The following is a 21,403-nucleotide window of genomic DNA, read 5'->3' on the forward strand; positions in this document are numbered from 1 at the left end:
GAGCAATCTCCTCAAAGCCACTGAGCTACAGTCTGAAAGAGTACTTTTAATCAGTAATAATAAAAATGTGAGATCAAGGGCTTGTTCACAATAAATTTCTTAAAGATTTGATGCCAAAGAAAATCTCAACAAGCAGTTACAAAGGGGAAGCATAGGAATACTCCAAGGGAAAAGAAAAATAACACAGACAAATTGAAGAGCAAATAACTGCCCAGCAAGAATCTTTAAGAACATATGTGTTGCAAGATATTTTCAAGTGTTTTATCTGAGGGACTGGCAATTTTAACCCACATGAAATGTTGTTTTAAATAATTATTCTGATTTCACAGGGATCATGTGGAAGAGGGGAAAAAAGGGAGGGTGAGGAAGCTGAAAAGTGGACTACCTGAGCAGCAAAGGGAAACAGTATTGCCTGGCTCTTTGTTCTAAGCTCATCCTTGTGGCAGTGCTATAGTTGGGAAAAATTCCAAGCACTGAGAAATCGAAACAGAACAGGTAGGTAGAAGCATTAGGAATGCTTAGCAATTCCTTTGTATTTTAACTTCATCTTTACGTTCTAAAAGAGAAAAATATTACAGGGGAAAAAAGGAACTGAATTATGATTTGATTAAAAAGTATGTAAACAGTAATTTGAAAACAAAGGGCGATGCGATTTGTTGTGTAGTCACACAACATTCCTCTTGGATTTGAAATGCACCAGCGGCAGTTCCACCCCTTCTGAAAGTGCAGCCTGACGTCTCGCAGTTCAGCCTGAGCAGCTGCTGGAGCTACAAAGTCTTCTTTCCTCTTCTGTCAGGATGGGTGTGATACGGCTTCCCAACTTGTCTAGGATCCTGTGTTTTTCTTTTCACATTATTCTCATTCTGCTTCAACAGACTACTGCAGCACGAGAGCTGAAGTTTGTGGTTGTAGTAAGTAACTTGTTCTCTGTTTTGTTGTGGGGAGTACAGGGACAGAATTACATGTCTGTTGAATCAGACAAGGTGTACAGATTCTTTGCCTGTCTTCAAACTTAGAATTAAGTACTGCTGCCCTTTTGCATACTGAGTTTAAAGACCTTACCTAAAGAAAGATGAAAATGCCTCTAGTTATTAGAATTTTTATCTCCTAATCTCCAGTTATTATTTCAAGATAACTGACTTTATGGTCGATGCATAGTGAAGAGGAGCTAAGAGATGCAAAGCCCACATTTACCTTTCTTCTCAGTTTAGCTGACACTCCAATGCATAGTGTGAGAGCTGGTGATTATGGACTACCTCTCCTATGCTTGGAAGCTGGAGCTTATGATGTTACAGAAGTTACCACACATAAACACAAAAAATAAATATTTTCCATTTCACAATAACTAAATTGTCACAGCAGTACACTAAGAAACAGAAATATACGGGCATTTTTAAGTAGAGATTTGAGAGATGTGTTGCATTAATTTCAGTTAGGCTGAAAACAGACTGTAATAATTCTTCTGCTGGGCCATTTCTTATTTCAAAGTAGCTAAACACTACTTCAAGTGTCACTTCTTATTTCAAAGTAGCTAAACACTACTTCAAGTGTCACTTTCCCAAATACCTCTAGAAAAAGAGACATGAATGCAATGTAATTTTTTGGATTATGGAGGCTGAACCATAGTCCTTTTCATTTTTTTTTTGTTGTTTTTTTAAAAAGGTATAATGATAAAGAATAGTTAGTCCAAAGGAATATTTTCTGTACAATATTTTCTGAGGGGATTGGAATGAACATTTGAGAATAGGCAATTGAAAATTTCCTCCTTCAGTCTTTCTCTGTTTGAGACATTATGTGTGCATACATGTATGAGGCAGAGGTACTGTGTCTAAAACATATCATCTGACTCTAGATAAAGTACTTCATTTATAGCCATCTCTTGGCTGCATTGTGATGCACAGCTTGGAGGAAGGCCAGAGTGCACAGGAAAAACCAGTTCTTACCCCTGCTGAGACACCACACATAGCAGGGACCTGACGCTAATTCCAGTAACATTGTGTGTATAAAAATATTCTTACATGTTTTTTCAATGATAACAGGGAGAACTGGACACACAGATGAAAACAGGCAGACAGCAAGCACTGAAGCATTGACTCCTTGAAATGAATACCATTATGGAGAGAGAGGCTTCTTATCCAAAACCATGTGCTTACCATAATTGTGCAGCCAGCTAAAAAAAAAAAAAAAAAAAAAAATTCTAGGGTAGCCTGTCACAATTAACATTAAAATAGTAGGTAAATTTCATTTAAGTGTCTTCCTTTTAGTCCTTTTACTTTTGCTTAGGCTTACGAATCATATAAAATGTTACCATAGGTTTAATCTTATCACAATATACATCTTTTTTCTCAAGCCATTTCTTATGTATGCTCCATTGATATTTTTCCTTCTGAACTCACTGATTGGATTTTTATGGAAACAGAATTGCTACTACAAATAAGTAGCATAGGAACTGACCCCAGAATATATATCACTGATATGGTGGGATATAATGAGGGTATTGCTACAATCGAGGTAGGTCTAAAAGGCATCTTTCTGACTTACTTCAATAGCCATTGTCCAGCTGCTCTCTTCAAGTTACTATGTTTTCACATGGGAGTATTACTTCATTGTGAAAATTGTCATAATCACTTTTTACAGCTTCCTTAGCAGAACAGCACAGTATAAAATACATCAGCAGGAGAGAAGAAACACATAAAGGTTCACTTTTGCTCACTTATAGAATGGTGCTGTGCCTGGGAAGGTGCCTCACTCTCTCCTCACTGCTTCCAATTTTGTGCTGATTCTGTGAGTTTTGATTATTGGCCACAAGCCCTTTTTTCTGAAAAGCTTTAATTCAAGCCAATGTACCAAAACACTTTTTAAATTGCTTTGCTTACATGTAAAAAATAGCTTATACCATAACTCCTGTGCACTGAATTTAAGATTAAAGGTAGGATTTAAATTTAAAGAGCTTGAACTTTAAATTTAAAGAAAGAAGAAAATAGGATACACGTAGGACTATCAGGCACCCAAAGTATAAATGAAACACTGATTTATCGTCTCTGTTTAAAGAAGTTCTGACCTGGCCCTTCTGCCCCTACACAAACATTTAACCTGTCATGCATACAAAGAGGTGTGGTTTATGAGGCACTGTGGCTTCATCATGCCTTTCTTGCTGCAACTCAGGATAGGAAGTGTTGAGCGTGATTTGTCTAATCAAGCCAAGCCATCTGAAACCTTGACTAAACATGCTCACTATTTCTACATCTCTGGTTTCCCTGAACTGGCAGCATGATGGTTTCACTTCACTTATGTTTCTTCATTCCTACTGCTGGCTTCAAAGTAAGAAATCTCTTTGTTTGAAGTCAAGTCTGTCAACAAAAATGTCTGCAAGAGGCTCACAGTTACTCAGAGGCAGATACTTCACTTTAATTCATGGCACTTCTAAATGAAGATATTATGTATATACATGTATGCTACACGTGCCATATTCTCAGCGCACACTCTCCCCTGCACCAGTTTGTCTCCAATATGATTTTTCACCTGACAACAATGGAACAAAATGCTGGCCAAAGTCTGAGTTGTGTGACCATTTTCATATGAAGTAATCATGCTCACAAAGTTAGCAAGAGTGAATGGATGATCCCAGACAACAAATCAGATTCAAGTTGTATCAGAGTAGGAGAGGGTAATGGATTTGGTAATTATCCACCTCCTGCTTTTAGGAACTGAGGTGAAGCACTTCAAAAGGAGTGCCAAAATTAATACATTAAACAGATCTGTTTTGTTCTTGTGTACATTCCCTTCCTTATTGATTTATAGTTTATTTTTACTTTTTATGATGCTTCCTTGCTCCACTTCTCTCACTCTGCCATGTTCTGTCTCCTAAAAGGTCAGGAAGGAAATCTGTAGACCAGGAGTTATTAATGCTGCAGCACACATCTTTTTTAAATTAATTTGATGAATCAACTCATTTTTAACAAAGTTGAAATTATGAGTGTTGAGAAACATATTGATGAATAAGGCAAGATCTGTAGGGGTACCCATCTTTTCCTATCAGGTGTTCCAATGAAAAACACAGTTTCAAATTTTAGAAAGTCTCCTAAGATGTAGCTGAGAGTGAACAAGTTAGTCTTTCACGTGAAGGTGTTGTTCATATGGTCATTGTTTCATTTGCAGCTGAAGCAAGGTCATTTCCAGAAGTAGAAAGGAGGTTTGAGCACACAGAAAAAACAGTTGGCTAAGAAGCTTTGTTCCTTCAATTCTTAAAAATGGGGTTCTGCTTTTTTTGAGTGTTTGTTCCCTTCTTGCTGCTTCCAGCTTAGTGTTCATATCGTATTCATGAGGCACTGTGCAGTGAAGGTGCAGAAATATGAACAGGGAGCTGAATTACTTCCTACTGTGGACTTAAAGAAACTGTGCTTCTTTTTGGAAGCACACACTCTCCACTCCTTCAATTTCTTCAGGTTACAAAGAAATAAAATATTTTTTATTTGTATCTCCTGCTCATATATTCAATATATCTTTTGATCTTGATATTTTTGCACACTAACCTCTATTCAGATAAAATGCTACTCTGTTCTGGCTTACTGAAAGCTTTTAGCAGCTATATTGTAATTGGGAATTTAACCTTCATTCCTGACACAGGTACCAGCTTGTTCATAAAAACTACTAAGTCCTACCTGACACCTATGTACATCAGCATACAGAAATGAGCAGCAGTACAAAAGTCATTCTCACTCATTTTTCTTGCACTCAACTGAATCAGCCACCAGAAAATGTTGCTCTTTATTTATTCTCCTGTTCACTACAGGTGCACTGAGAAATTGTTATAAAGAACCAACTGAGATTCCAAATTAGTAAGAAAAGAGATTTAAAGAGGATTAAAAACTGCACAGAGAAGGAAAAAAATCCTCCCAAACAACAACCTTGATGATGGTGGTGAAAACCCTGCTTGATTTGGTGCAAAATATTCATTTCAGGTTGGCCACAGAGTGAAATTCAGCTAGCAAAACAAAAAACATAATAAGCAGTCTTCTACAAGTTCTAATGGTAACTTACACTTTAGCAAACTTTGTTGTCTATTGTAGAAAACGAACAGAGGGAGAATTCCAGTTGCATTTGCCTTTAATGGACAGTATTTTCCACCTCTGAAGTATCTGCTCTAGCACAAGTTTGGGTGCACTAATAGAGAAGGCTGATGTAAAGGGTGTGTGCTGCAATTAAAACATTAAGTTACACTGCTGATGTTTACTTTGGAAAATATAAACATGAAACACCTCCCAGTGGGAATGGCAAACTAACTAGTGTGTACAACCCTCTCTGATGTCTGGGCAAGAATGATGTAGCTTAATGAGGAAATGGAGAGTGTTAATTATAAACAAGTTATGTATCACTGAGGTATTAGGGCATAAATGTCATTTTATTAACAAATATACCATGCTGCTACATTGTCATTTTATTGTGCTAAGTCAGGAATGAAGTTGGTGATGGGAACATTGATAAGCAAAGGTAACTTTTCCAACAATTTGTGTCAGCATCCTGGAAGGTTGCCTGGAGCCCTGTGAATTTGTATTCCAGCATTTTCTTTCTTGTGAAACTTCTGTGGATTTAATTTTTCTAAGCCCACATAGCAAATGCTTAGGGGGGATAATTCAGTTTTTCAGAATCATTTAATCTAGGGCTGTGATTTCCTTTGTATGCTGGCATAAAAATACAGAAAGGTTAATTTAATTTTTCCAGTTAAAACTCACGTGATTGAATGCATCACACTAATACCATGCTGGAGTGTCCAGGATAGTAAAGCAACCAAACTCTGGTCTCACTGAATTTGACAGAAATAAAATCCTACAGACTTTTAAAAATATTTTTATATATCCATGTAAAAGTATTACTTAGCTAAGAATTAAGTAAGCTAACAATGTATATGTTTATATTCTTTCATCTTTATATTTTAGGATGATTGAGAAATTGAGCATAAGATCCAGGTGTACATAGAATTAGTTTTAAAGATACTGCTATGAAAAAACGGTTATAAAAAATTTCATGTGTCTCTGACAAAGTAATTAAATAGTAATCTAAGTACATCAGTAACCAGTTTCATATTCAGAAGTGCTGAGTTTCCAAAATTCAGTCACATTTCCTGTCTAGATGCCTAGCTCTGAACTCAATCCCAACACTAACATCTTGGGTAATTAATTTTATGTTCTAGGAGGAAGACTCTTCAGGCTTATGCCCACTTAATTCCTATATAATTATACATATTCTTGTTTGTAAAGAATATATTCACATCCTACTTGTTCAGGTTTCTGCAGACTCTCTGATATTTTCATTTGAAAAATTACACTGGAAGTATAACGTATGCTTGACTCCTAGTTAGCTAAGAAGGGAGTGTTAACAGTAATGAACTCAAGGGGGTTTTATTGCTTACATTTCCAGCTTTTCCGACACGGTGACCGAACACCAATTGTAAACTTTCCAACCGACCTACACAAAGAAAGTGAATGGCCCCAGGGATTTGGACAACTCACCAAGGTATGTTGACTTTCTTAGAAGAGCTTAAAAATTCTAATAAAAGATGAAGTGGGAAGATTTTTGTGTGTGTGTGTCTCAAAAGCATTAGCAAATCCCAGGTTCTGATAGTTGCTATTAGCAAATACCAATACCGGGAATTAATAAACATTTTTGCAATGTTATTCACTAAGCTATTGTAAAATTGAAATCTTGTTTATCATAGCTTTATAACTACGTTCCTAAAAGCAACAACTTCTTGATACTGTGTCTGCCTTCAAATAAACAGCAAATTTAAACACTGTATTCTTAACATTGATGAAGTTCTAATGACCATTAAATGCTAAGCCCTGTGACAAGGCAAAGGCTTGACACCTGCCCACCAAGTCAAGTAAGGAGTCCATATCTCATCATTGGACTGACAACCAGCAAGTCACAAAACAAGAGAAGACTTGCAGGAGAAGGTTACTTCTGGGGACAAAGTGTCTTCTAACAAGGTCACTTGCAGTTCTGAGTTTCACTAGGATGCACTGAACCTACTTGTTGCTCTGGCATTTTAACATCAAGCCTTAGCTCTTTGACTGCATTTGACATATGAAGCTCTGGAGAAAAAGGAAGCCAATGCATTACCTAATAACACTTTATAATGATGCAGAAGTATGAAACAGAGTGTTTGATGTTTGAAGGGGGGGCTTGAAATATCTGTAAAATTCAGACACTGAAACAATGCATTACTATTTTATTACTATCTTATGTATTAAGATGTTCCTGCTTTGTCAATGACTTTTTTGAGAGCTTTTTGCCATTTTGCTATATTTTTAACAACAGTAGTAGGAATGTACTTCTCTGACAGTAGAAGTTAAAAAGTTCAGCTCAGGCTGCAGAAATTAATAACAGAAAGGACAGTGTGCAACCTAGGACAACTGCAGGCACACCAAGGTAAAGATGAATGAAAGCTGCTTAAGGCTTGAAATATAAGCCAAAAATTTATAAGGCTGAACAAATAACAGAGCAATGACAATGATAAATACTAGGTTGTCAATCAGTCTCTCAGCTGTCACTAAATGACATACATTGTAAGTGTTGATTGGTGTCTACGGATCTACAGCACTGTGGAAATAGTATTTGTATAGAATCAGGGGCATTGCCTTTCTGTAGCAGATGTTGAAATCTTAGCATTTCAGAACATACAATTTCTTCATAGATATAAGTGAATATTTCTGTTAAAAATTCTAGATCACCGGCAACATACACAGTTGTTCAGGTTTTGGCTGAGAGAGAGCTGGTATGGGGCTCTGTTTTTGATTTGTGCTGAAAACAGTGCTGATAATGCAGGGATGTTTTTGTTACTGCTGAGCTGGGCTTACACAGATTCAAGGGCTTTTCTGCTTCTTGTACCAACCTGAGTTTTTGTGGGGGTGCACAAGAAGTAGGGAGGGGATATAGATGACCGAAGAGATGTACTGTGCCATATGATGCCATGCTCAGCATATAAAACTGGGTGGAGAAAAAGGAAGGGGCAGACATTCAATTTGATGTTGTTTGTTTTCCCAAGTAACTCGGATGGAGTCCCGCTTTCCTGGAGGCTTAACGCCTGCCTGTCCATATGAAGTGGTGAATATATTCCTTGTTCTGCTTTGCTTGCATGTGTGACTTTTGCTTTGCATATCAAACTGTCTTCAAACCCTGGAGTTTTTCCACTTTTACTCTTTCCAATTTCACCAGGGGTGAATGAGTGAGTGAGCAGCTGTGAGGTGTTCAGTTGCCAGCTGGGGTTAAACCACAATAACTGTATGTTGTACAAACAGTTAATGATAACTTAAAAGCTGATTACTAAAAAAAAAAAAAAAGAGCAAAGAGACTTCTACATTAAAAGTCTCAAATCACCTCAATCTCGTAATCACCTATATGCTTGCCTTACAGACTGGAATGCAGCAGCTCTTTGAACTGGGACAGTACATGAGGAAACGATATTCCAGCTTCTTGAACAGCACATACAACCGGCGAGAGGTACAGAACAGATCTGTCTGCAGTACATTTCTCTGGCATAGCAGAACTATGGACTTACAAAAGCACATATTCATTTCATTAATGGAAAAATTATGATAATATAAGAATGTTTTTGAAAGTCAGACCTATATCAAGGTAAATCACAGAACAAAGTCTTATTTTCAGCTCTTACATTCTGTTTGGGTCTTTCACAACCTAATTTTCCCAAACTGAACAGCTCCAGGATGAACGAGCTGGGAATTTATACAGTGACCCATTATTGTCTTACCCTGTTGAAAGATAAATTCCTGTCCAGTCGTGTGATGAGCCATGTTTGCACACTTCCTCTTGTAACAGAGAGGTCTAACAGCTGCTTGGATGTGCCTATCATACAGTACAGATCCATTGTAGGGAAGATACCTGTAACATTTTGGTCTGTATTGGAGGCATGCATTACAGGAAGGTATGAAAGACCATTGCTATGCTTTCAGGAGAATTTTATATTTTTGAGTGCTTTAACATTCCTGAAGTACCACTGATAGATCATGGAATAATTTATGTTGGAAAATACCTTTATAAATTTCAAGTTCAACTGTTAACGTGTCCAACACTAAATCACATCTCCATGTCTACATATATCAATATTCCTCTGAGTCTCAAAATATAGATCCTTCTTTTAAATCATGCTGTCTTATTCTTTCAGTTAGGTCTGAGGGTTAGATTCCAAATTAAAAGATGCCTTGGCAATTCTATTTGTGAAACTGAAGTAGGGCCCTGGAAAGCTGAGTTATGGTTTCACTGTTTTGACTTTATGCAAAAATATAAAACTAAAAACAAAAAGTCAGTATTGACAAGTTGGGTAAAATTTCCCTATTATTTTATAGTTTCCATTTTATCTTTAATTCTTTGCCATTCTATTTTCAGTTTTACATCCAAAGTACAGATTATGATCGCACCATTATGAGTGCCCAGTCATATCTTTCTGGCCTCTTTCCACCAAGTAGCAGCCAAATTTGGAACCCTGAGCTTCTCTGGCAACCCATTCCAGTTCATATTTTTCAAAAAACAACAGAGCAGGTAAGTAGTGGCTGGAAGTATTCTATAAAGTCTTAATCTCTCACAAAGCAAAATAACAGAAAAAAGGAAAATAGCTAAAAAACATTTTTTAAGCTTTTTGAGTTCTATATAATAGAAAATATCCAATGCAGCTACTGGCTGACAAGTATGTCATAGGTCAACTGTAATAGCTACATGAAAATCCTCCTTCCATAGTTGTAGAATACTTGAATCTTCATACACACTACCATTTTCTCCAAGGTAATTTCTTCTGACCAGAACACTTTTGTACAGTATTCTAGGGAAGTTGCCTTAAATCTTTATAGAAAACAAGAGCTTTTCTAAACACCACTCAACTACACAGACCTTGTCTCTTTGTCTAGTTTCTTCCATAGTTTATTCAAGGAATTGAATTTTCACCAGCCACTGTAATGACCTCAAAATTATTACCTTCCTATTCTGGTAGTGCTTAGGCATTCTAATTACAGACAAGGGCTCTTTTATGCTCAGTGCTATAGAAACATTTAATGAAACCCTAGTACTTCTCTTGCAGATCACAGGAGTAGAACTGCCTGCATAATAGGTCCTGTAGAAGTTTTACTTCATGTAGCTCTCTCTGGCTGACTCAGGTTTAGATTTTAATTTCACTTGCTCTTGTGACAAGGACTATATAAAAAACAGTGTGGCCAACAAGGACAAAAAGCTATTGAGTGTAATAACAGAAAGCCTCATTTACTTCTGGCTTTGAGGACAGAAGTTGACTTTAAGGAAATTTGTACAAACCCCCTATTACATAACTGCCCACCACCAGCATCAGAGGATGGACTCACTCATTAGGGGGCTGCCACACCTGCCTCCCTTTGATGTTGTTCCACTCTTGGAGACCATGCTTGAAAACAGGTACAGAGAGAAAGGGTTCCCACAAACTGGATTAGGCAACACTGTGATTCAGCCTGAAACTTAACCCTGCTCCTAAATAGAAAAGAACACTGTCATTGTTATTTAAATGTGGGACACCAGAGGAAGTTCTTTCACCAGAAGACAAGAAGTGCATCGAAGTGGTCAGAGCTTTGGCTATACAATACCTCAAAGCCCTTAGGGGAACCACAGTGCAATGAAATAACCTGTTTGAGGAAGGCAAGCTCATTTGTAGGTGTCTCTAGTGCCTCATCACTTCTGTGGCTGCTTCAGGAGTGGGTATTGATGCTTCTCTCAAACACACCTCTGCAGCAACACAGAATGCCTTTCATAACGCAAACCACCTTGAAAAAAACTTTGTTCCCTTGTTAAACCAAACAGATGTTTGAAGGTATTTTCTAGCCCCAAGCAACACAAAGTGGGAAACTGAAGCCAGGTACAGTCCTGTAAAAAAACATAATCACCGTTTATTTTTAGGCCACTGAGATCTATCAAGACTTGACAGGCAATAGCACTGAGTACTGTTTAATGAAGCCAAAGGGAGTGGCTTAATTAATAACACCTAGAGAGGGGTCATTAAGACATACAGCAAGAGAAACATTTGTTATTGCATAATTAAACAACATTCCCCAGTTTCATATTGCAACTTTGAGCTTTCATTCTCCAGTGTACTGCTGTTCCAGAAAAATTTCACCCTTGGAAACCTATCCAAGTGAAAGTGGGCTAGGATCTGTTGGTGGCTGCTGCTAACTTCCCACTGGAGACATGCTAGAAGTGCAGTCTGTTAATGTTATAGGATGGTATTAGTGCTGCATCAAAAATGCTCTAGAAATACGACACAAAGTGCTGAACCAGCACAAGCTTGTTTTGTTCACCATGGCTTTTCACTGACATTTTATGCTGTATCAGGTATCATTTGTCTTTCTGCAATTGATATAAACAATATTTGCCAGAGCTCAGAATTTGAAGGATGCATGCATCTGCATGTTGTTCAGATCAAATATCTACTATCATGTGACCTTGTAATGCACACACTTAGGGTAATTAAAAGTATCCCTAAAGAAGAACAGAGCCCTTAGGCTCATAGCCTTTTGATATTTCAGGAGAAAAATTCGTCACTCTTGATTTAAGTTCTGTCTGTTAAGTGGTACATAAAATGCTTAAAATAGTCCACCTGTTATCTCCAAAGAGATGAGACCTGGATGTGTAGATGGAGAAGCAATTCAGTTTCCAGTGCCAGGTGAGTTAAGTTACATCTTGGAGGATACAAAAAATGAGAGGGAAATGCTAGCTTCTTAAAATTTCGAATCATGGACCCTGACCCATTTCTCAAAGCAATCCCCTGACAGACATGTGCAATTTCTTTTTGCCATGCTTGAGGGAAATCAAGCTATCACAGACACAAGTAGCCATTGAAAAGCCAAGTTACCACAGTCTATCACCTATGTTAACTGAATTTATGATTAAGGTACCCAAACAAACAATTATTGAGTAGGTCTAGCACAGCCATGAATCTGTCTAAAAAATATTACACCATTAATCTCAGCAACAGAAAAAAAGGGGGTGTTGACAATTATTGAACTATTCTAAGTTTTGTTTTTCATGTTTCAGAGACTGAATTTTCCTCTGCCCAACTGTCCCCGCTTTGATGAACTTCAGCATGAAACACAAACTTCTAAAGAATTTCAAGACAGAATACAACCATACATGGTAAGAGGAAAAACAAACAAAAAAAAAGTGCCAAAAAACCTCAGGAAGTGAGAAAAAGGAAGATAAGTTATAGAAGTTATGGAATTGCATTTTTTCCTTTTGTTAAAATGCAAAAACAAATAGAAAAAAATTAAACCCCTGTTTAGGTTAGATATTAGAGAAAGGTTCTTTATCCAGAGGGTGGTTGGGCACTGGAACAGGATCTCCAGGGAAGTGGTCACAGCACCAAGCCTGACAGAGTTCAAGAAGCATTTGGACAATGATCTCAGGCTCATGGTGCAAGTCTTAAGGATGTCATGTGCGGGGCCAGGAGTTGGACTCAATGATCCTTATTGGTCACTTCCAACTCAACTTATTCTGTGATTCCGTGAAAATTCTGTGAAAAAGTTGGGCATTAGTGAATCTATATGCATGTATGTGCCATATGTGATTATTTGTGGTATACTCTTCACTTTTTCCCCACAGGATTTTTTACAAACAATGGCAGTTAACACAGGACTTGAACTAAATCACCTTAAAGTACTGGACAATTTCCAGCTCTGGAATACATATGATACTCTACACTGTGAGGTAATAATAAATCAAAAGATGCTGGGGAAGAATATAACTCCAACTCTGCAACTCTGGGTTTCAGTTAAACCATGGCAATGTATTTTCACAGGAATGAGTTGTATTGTCTGTTACATGTTCTTTTTATCTTTTTTCTTTTTTTTTTTTCAATAGTTGAATCTAAGTTATATTTTAGTACATTGGTATAAGATAACTGAAAAAATGGTCTACAGCTTGGGAGACTGTCATTTCCATTTCATGTTCTAAGAACTGTTACCATTACCGTTATTTCCTTTTTCACCTTCCCAATATGGTGCTACAGAATTGTTCAGCATGATGAGTATAATATATCTGTGATTTTTAACAGAGAAATGAAATTATTAGCTTTAAAGTATCAACAGGTAAACATCAAAATACTTAAGATTTTGAACTTGAGTGATCATGAAAGATTGAATAGATAGATGATAGATGAAAGACCTATCAGTTAAAAACTTTTGAGATGCTGATTGTTACCAGGTAAAAAAAGCTCAAACTAACCCCAAGCAAGGGGTAATTCCATTTGGCCCCAGCCACTACCATCAGTGCATGAAGGATTTTGAACATATCCTCTAAAAACTGAGGTAATTAAACATGATAAGACACTGTTACATGACCAGAGAATGTCACTTGTCTCTAGTTGCCCAGTGATAGAACTGGTATGTGGACAAATGGATGGAAAGCAGGAAAAAAAAAAAAAAAGAAGAGATATTTATAACCTGAAGACACAGAGAAAGGAAGAGAAGAAGACATATGTCTGCAATATTTCCCACCAAAACCATGCATCTCTATAGCAAGAAGACATTATACATACAAGGAATCTCCACACAGGTGCTCCTGCTCTGCCCATTCATTCATTTTAGGCTGATCCTCACTCCCACAAAATGTGTTTCAGGGCATGCCCTGGAGTAAAACCACACTATACCAAGAATTGCAGGACAGCCTCAGAAAGTCTAAGCTAAGTAGTGTGAGGGTAGACTATAGGATGATTGATGCCAGTGAATGATAAACATTCTTTTGTTTTCTTTTATCACTAGGATATTCACAATTACACTCTCCCTGTATGGGCCACTGAAGATGTAATCAACAAGATGGAAAAACTGGCAGAATTGTCTTTACTCTCATTATTTGGAGTTTATAAAAGGGAAGAGAAATCACGACTACAAGGAGGTAAATTAAAAAATGCACAGCTCTAAGAAAGGAGGAGATAATGCAACATCCTGTCACTTTACTAATGCAAAATTATTCAAACAAACCCTTGATTTGCAACTATGGACATTGGGCACCGTATTAAGTATTTAAATATGTAGTGAACATTGGCACTTGCATGGATAAAATACTGCAACAAGGTGTAAAAATTAATATCTTCAAGTTTTCCATATTTTTAAGGGATTAAGACTTTTAGAAATATTATAGAAAGTTAAGGGAACAAATCAGGCCCTCAGGGTTATGATCATTACTTATAGTAGGTTAGATTAAATTGTTTCTCCAACATTTCTTCTAATTGTTTCCTGTTCTTGTTTTTCCCTTTGATGTACTGGTTATATAGCGTGTCAAAACACTGGCAACACATTTGTAGCTGAGTGATATAAAGCTGCTCCAAAACAGTCTGACCAGAATAGAAGCTGAGACATTTCAGTTGTGTCTATACTACAAGAACTACAAGAACTGTGAACTACTGCTTAGCTCCAAAATTGGGGCACATAGATTGTGCAGCACATTCTGACACTACTTCAGGACACAATCTATGAATTAATCATATGATCCCCAGGAAATCCAAACAATTGAGCTTGAATATTTGCAGGCTGGAACATCTGAGGCTAGGCTTTCTAATGCACCTACTCTGCAGCCCAGATCCAGGTAATGAATTATTAGCAGATCCATCAGCTAGCTCTACACATAGCTGGATCAAATACATAGTATTCCAGGCTCCAATCTGCAGTAAATAGAGCATAGAGCATATCACATGCAGATGACCACATCACATGGTCAGGACTACTTATCTAATGTTCACTGGCATACCAGTTACATCCTCTTTCCTTAGAATGGTCTAAACTGTACTTCAGGGAATTTCTGTTATCCTCACCCATTGGGTTTAGACTACTTTAGGGCTGGAGAAGAAGTATAAAAGAGCTTTGGAAAAAAACAAAGAATCAATAATGTGTAACTTGTTGGAATTAAATAGTTAAAATATTTCTTTGGCATGTAGAGAGGAAGAGACCAGCACAGTTGTCATTATTCCAACACGACAAACAAAAAAAGGTTGGAGAGATCTCAGCATAACAGAACTGGAAGAGTCATTATCCCCAGTTCTCAGGATTGTTCTAGATGATTTCCTGTGAATCCTGCCTCTTCACTTGACCTGGATGATGAATCATATATTTCTCCTCTGTAATATCTTCTCTGTAGTTAAAAAATTGTAGTAAACTGAAATATGAGAATGAGGCCTGAGTAGATGTCTTTATATTTGATACTCACATTTTTTAATCTTTTTTGTTTCCATTCAAACATTATACTTCCATTTTCCATTTCCTTATTTTTCATCTTTTTAAGGTGTCCTTGTGAATATAATTTTAAACAGTATTAAACAAGCTGTCAATTCTTCAGCACAAAGGAAAATGGAGGTCTACTCTGCAGTGAGTATTTTCATTTTTCATAATTCTTGCTTTGATTTTACCAGTAAAGTAAGTTAATGAAAAAATAATACGATGCAGTTTAATTCAGCTAACAAGCTGATCACCAGTCAGTTTCAAGAACACAGTATAGGCATGGATCTCACTTCAGTTTTAGTTTAACTATATTTGGCAAAGAAAACTATATATTTTATAATTCATTATTCCTACAACTTAATGGTGCAGTTCCTATTAGTTGCATCTTTCCTGAAGTGCTCCAAAGATACTGGCACACAGCAGAACTTCATCTGTGCCTCCAAACCTCTCCACTGTGGGTTTTTTTTTTTGTTACTACTATTATTATTTTATTTATTTTAGAGGGTGAAGAGGGCCACTTTCATCAGGCCAAGACCTGCATATCTTATTCACTATTTTGACTCTAACAAAGGACAAAGGCAGGGATGAATGTGAGAATAAAGCCAGCAGAGAGTGACAAAACCTTCCAGCAATCTGTCTTAGGGACTTCCTGAGACAGGATTTGTCCCTATGTTTAGTATCTCTTGTAAGACTGTCTTCCATTAACTTGCCTAATAACTTTTTAAATGCATTTATACTTTTGGACTGCAACATCCTGTGACAACAATTTGTGTGTTAAAGTAAAAAAGTACTCCCTCTTTTATTCACTTTTTCTGGGTCTCTAATGAATTTATTATTTTCTGTCACTCCTCTTCCATATTTCCTTTTCCAAGACAGAGTCCTACCCTATATAATCTTTTCTCCTACAGAAACTACTTGATACTTCAAAACTACTTGATACTTCAAATCTTTCTCACTGTCCTTTCTACATGATTCTAGTACTACCATGTTCTTTTTGAAAAGGAAAGAGCAGTACCTCCAGATTTTTCACTTCTACTTTAATCTCCTGAGTTCAAGTATACTTGAAACTGATCAGCTGAAAAAATTCCAGAACCTGAATAGTAATTAAACCATAGCTGCTAGACTATAATATAAATAAGTCTAGCAGATATATATATATATATAAAGATGCTTGCAAAATTTATGCACCAAAGTGTTTGCCCTGCAAAAGCAGGGATAATGGGTAGATGAAGAAACTGTATGTGGGTGTGTAACTGATCCCATAAAAATACAAGCCAAACTGAAAGTTCATTGTATGAATCCAAACAGAAGGAACAATTGGAAAAATTCTGAAGTGGAAGCAATGAGAATAGTCTTTGTACACAACTATTTGTCTGGTACACTACCTGAAAAAAAAGGACTTGTACCTTTACTTGAAATGCCCTAGATTATTCTACTTTATACTGCCTTAAACTGACCTTGGACCAAAAAACACTACCAAAGGAAGTAAAAGAGAAAATGGACTGAATAACTAGATTTATTACTCAAACCGCATCTTGCTTTCCCTCAGTATCTGTCTCCAAAATCCTGCCAGATGGCATAAGACACATACTGCAGTAACTCTTCGGAAGTGCCTTCTGCTGTCTGTAGTAATCAGTTCACATGTTTCACCCAATGGTGAATATACTGAACACATTTTTATGGTCAAATATACACAAGGTTTTTTTTATCTTGATTTCCACTCCCTCTCTACTCTTGTCCCATAACTCTGGATGAATGCTAGTTGGCTTAATTGACTGAAAAGGATGGATTTTTTTTTCTCCAATAGCATGACACCACAGTTGGGGCCCTCCAGATTGCTCTCAATATTTTCAATGGAAAACTGCCACCATATGCTGCTTGCCAGTTTTTTGAACTCTACCAAGAAAGCAAAGGGCAAGTATCTTTTTATCTATGCAAGAAAGAGTGTTTAGAATTTTCTACCCTCTTCCCCAAAACCATTTTTCTTTCAAATATTTTGAGAAGATACAATTTTGATTTAAACAGATACTTCACTGTCCAGCCCATAAGCACAAAGTCATGTTAAAACTAGGGAAAATTACACTTTCTAGATGTCCATGTGTACTTTTAAAGACAGGAAGAAGAGGTAAAACAAACCTTACAAAAGGGAAGAAAATTATAAAATAAATTTTCCTAATGCTTCAGATGATAGCAAGAATATTTCCAAGACATAACTCCCACAGTAAGCCAGTTGGCTTAGAAGAACCCAGTGCTGGGTATATAATAACCAGCTTTGGCAAAGTGGGCTTTGTAGATTTCTTTTACAAAGCCTTTACTCTTGGAGAACAGGATCTAGAGTAGGATGTTGGAACCTATTTCAAATATGCTGTCTCAAAGCAGGAAACCTTCTATTTAAGAACCATCTTTAAAAAACTTTTCAATGTTGTTAATCAGGCAATATAGCATCGAAATGCATTATCGGAATGACACTTCGAAGGATCCTTATCTCCTCACTTTGCCAGGGTGCACCTCTTCTTGTCCACTTGAGAAGTTTGCTGAACTAGTCTCTCCTGTGATTACAGAAAACTGGTCAAAAGAATGTGGGAAGAAAGATAAAATGAAAGGTAGTGTAACAGTTCTGTATTTTCCATATAATACATGGAGGCAGATATTTTATCAGTGGCTCTGAACTTTGTACCTTTCACACAATCAATAGATTTCCCTTTAAGTGTGGGCCAGATTTACTATGGACAAGGAATGTCAGTAGAAATTAAACCATCATATTCACAAAAGGAGCTGCCTAAAGGCTGTGATCAAGACTAGATCTCCACTTGTTGAAAATGTATTAGAGAAGTATGGCTGTGGGTGCTATATGAGGGTCCTTTTCACATTAGATACACCAGACTTCTTGCAAATGAAAAGCAAATATGACTTGCAAGTCTATGGTAAGATTTATGCATCTGTATTTCTGCAGTTGTACTGAGTGCAGCTGATCCATAACCTAGTAACAGCTGAGAACTGATAACCTCTTCCTGCCTGAATATTATTTCTGGGAGGCAGGAGAAGAGCAAGGCAACACATGTTACTTTTCAATAGTCCCATTCTGTTATTTCCCCTGTCCTGCATATATTCACCATTTTGCTGATCCTAGATTAAACTATTTTTCTTTCTTCATTAACTACATAGTCCCTCCTGCGTATGGAAATCTGGGAGTAAGACTTACCTATGCACAGGACGTAATCTATACATTTCTAGGATTTAAGTGTATGTTCTTATGTTGCATATGTCAGTAAATGTGATCTTGCCAGAAACATTGTACATATATGTAATTAGACTGTTAGCTTTGCATATAAAATGGTGTATATATATGTCTTTAATTAACTCCCTTTTAATTTATTTTTTGTTCTTCACAGATATTTTTATTGGATTTAATGTTGCTGTTGGCTTGTTGTCCACTTTTAACCTTGTACTGCTCTACCTCCTTTATCATTATGGACGCTGCAGGCACAGAAACAGCTACCAAGACATTTAAAATGGAGATAAAAAATGAAAGAAAGAGCATCTAGACAACAAGGAACACTTGAAGTTGCTGATATCCATCAGTTTGCTCTGGTCAAAATAATCTCCAAAGCGTATACAATAAACTTGAACAGCTCAGGTATCTGTGGCCTAGCTCCTAAAATTTTACACATCTGCAGTGAGAAATACTGTAGAAATACATTAGTTCACGAATTTCTGGATGGATGGAATCACTCCAATTTATATCTTTATTCTACTTCTACTATTAATCAGTCTTAAATCAACCAGTGGGGTGAAGGAATGCTATTGCCTATGGCTTTTTTAATATTACCTATTACCATTTAGTGCTCTGCTGCTCAACAAGTCTTTCTTCAAAACTGCATTCTGTAATATTTACCTTACTTCCTATAAATGGCTATTTTGTTTGATGCACAGGATAACTAGTTTTAGTGAGCAGAAGTTGCAACTACTGTATGAAAACGACTCATACCAGCATTTGGACATAATGTTCCTGCATTTGTTCATGCAAATTTATGCATGAGTTTTAACCTTGGCCTTCAGCTAATGAAAGTCATCAGCCTGCTCTTTAAAGGAGTTACACCTCTATAGCTCTCACTGAAATGACTAGAACTGGGATAATATCTGTCACATATCCAGGCATCAAGCAAGACACTTAGTGCAATAGCATCTTGGTCAGTGTCTGTAACTTCAATAATATGGATAAGTAAATATATTAAAATCTATTTTCTGTTGCTCCACTGTTTTCTTATTTTTCTGAGCTCCCAGTCATGAATGATCCTTTCCTCTGCATTTCTTTGAGCCACTCTTAGAATAATTCCTCAAGCTATCACTCTCTTCATTATCTTTTATTATAAATCACAATATCTCCTTTAACTCCTTTCTCTGTTCACAATCCTATATGTTAGAAAGATGAACACTAAAAGTAAGAAAAAACAAATCTGCTTTTTGTATGTTGATCTGGTCTGTGCAATATATTTTGTTTAGACTGTAAGCTTCCAATGTCAGGGAATATGTTTCTGTAACTGTCCTTGAGTGTCACAAACTATATGCATAATAAGCATTAATACTGCTGTGTAAAATCCTACTTATTGTCATATGTTTCAAGACTGAATCAAGACTTTTTCATCCTGTAGTCCTGCAGATGATACTGTGAATTACAACACCACGGAGAAGTCTCTTTAAAAATCAAGACAACCATACAAACAGGTGCCAGCAGCAGGGTCAGCCCAACAGATATAATGTGCTCAAGTTTATGTGCTCAAGCTAATGTGTCCTGCTGAGATTCAGAAAGTGAGAAAACTGAGGGATAGAGTTGCCTAGCTCAGACATAGCATCACAGCAATATGAATACATTGCTTATGGACTGACTTTCACTCACATTCTGTGGGTTTTAACATGGAGTCCAGGAGTCTCAATAAACTATCACTGAGATAGTGATCTAGAGATCAGACCTCAATATTGCAGCTGAAATGTGATATAATTATATATAGTGATATTAAATTTCACATATTAAATAGCATAAGTCAGAGTAACAAATGCTTGTGGGAATATAGCACTTCCCAAATACTGCATTTCTTGTAACAACTCCAGCTACTGAAGTGTCCACTTTTTGAAAATTATTTCTCACTCAGTAAAAAGCTTTAGTAGTATCCATGACATTTCCATTTTATCTATTTTAGGAAATAACATGATCAACTGATGGATTAGAGTCTTACATGTTCAGGATTTTATTGTATAACAAGTTGACGCAAAGCTGTCAAAAAGATGAAAGGCTGTCCCTAAATCAGATGGTTTAGATGTACAAGCTTCCGCTTGTAACTAGTCATTTTGATCCTCATGCAAGAACTTGAAGGAATATTTATATTGCAGTCAAATGTATTAAAGCAGGTCTAGGAAACAACCTGAGCTGGCTTGGTTACTATTAGAAGTGTACTCACAGTGGGGAAGGGTTCAAAACAAACTGCAAAACTCATCATGGCTCCTGTATGTGTGTGTATATATATAAATACATACACAGTCAGTGGTTACCTGATACTGAGCTCTGCATTACCACAGCCATAATGCTATGGGTACCCACTTAAGGATAAATTGTGTTTTTTATTAGAGGAAGTCAGATGCTTGACAAATGAAGATGTATCGACTGATAATGTGCAGTAAGAACCAGTTATGAAATGTTAGAAAATCAGTCAATTGCACTCCTCAAGAAGCAGAATGGGACGTGTTTTTCCAAGATTGTTTCTTACAAAAAGAAGTAGATTCAGACAGAAAGTAAAATGTGAAGTGTCTGAGACATCTTGTCTGATTTATACTGCTCAAGTCTAAGCTGTAACAAAGAATTTCAAAAGATAAGGCAATTTTTGTTGAAACGGGAGCTGTCAGGAAGGAGTTTTATTGTAGAGACACCTTTCTGCTAACAGTCATACTTGAAAATGAATATGCACTTTTAGAAAGGATCCAGTGAACACAAGTTACAGAGAATGTAATGACAGGTTCAGATGATGTAACTTCAGAATTCATAAGGGTACATTAGATATAATACCTTAGAAAAGCAGGCCCTGAATCTCACTTATAAGAAAGATGTTTTGTCTTGCTGTGTTTAAATCAAGTAAAATTTCTCCAGTGGAGTAAAAGGTTGTACATGTAGACAA

General features: G+C 36.7%; 1 protein-coding gene across 1 annotated transcript; it reads left to right on the forward strand.

Annotated features, from left to right (window-relative positions):
- Positions 1 to 797: 797 nt before the first annotated feature.
- On the forward strand, positions 798 to 18,747 carry LOC134046371 (prostatic acid phosphatase-like). Its single transcript, XM_062496759.1, has 11 exons — positions 798 to 911; positions 6,418 to 6,513; positions 8,413 to 8,499; positions 9,403 to 9,555; positions 12,064 to 12,162; positions 12,628 to 12,732; positions 13,785 to 13,917; positions 15,301 to 15,383; positions 17,044 to 17,150; positions 17,670 to 17,839; positions 18,629 to 18,747. Exons 1-11 carry the CDS (start codon positions 798 to 800, stop codon positions 18,745 to 18,747), a joined length of 1,266 nt encoding a protein of 421 aa, XP_062352743.1.
- The last annotated feature ends 2,656 nt before the right edge of the window (positions 18,748 to 21,403 follow it).

This window comes from Cinclus cinclus, chromosome 1 (genome assembly GCF_963662255.1).
Source record: "Cinclus cinclus chromosome 1, bCinCin1.1, whole genome shotgun sequence".
NCBI lineage: Eukaryota > Metazoa > Chordata > Aves > Passeriformes > Cinclidae > Cinclus > Cinclus cinclus.

Bases quoted from the DNA above. Each gene is read 5' to 3' on its own strand.
- LOC134046371 (XM_062496759.1), top strand. From the start codon at position 798: ATGGGTGTGATACGGCTTCCCAACTTGTCTAGGATCCTGTGTTTTTCT. The intron at 8,500-9,402 runs GTACAGAACAGA...TTCTATTTTCAG, and splicing joins GCACATACAACCGGCGAGAG to TTTTACATCCAAAGTACAGA. The intron at 12,163-12,627 runs GTAAGAGGAAAA...TTTTCCCCACAG, and splicing joins ACAGAATACAACCATACATG to GATTTTTTACAAACAATGGC.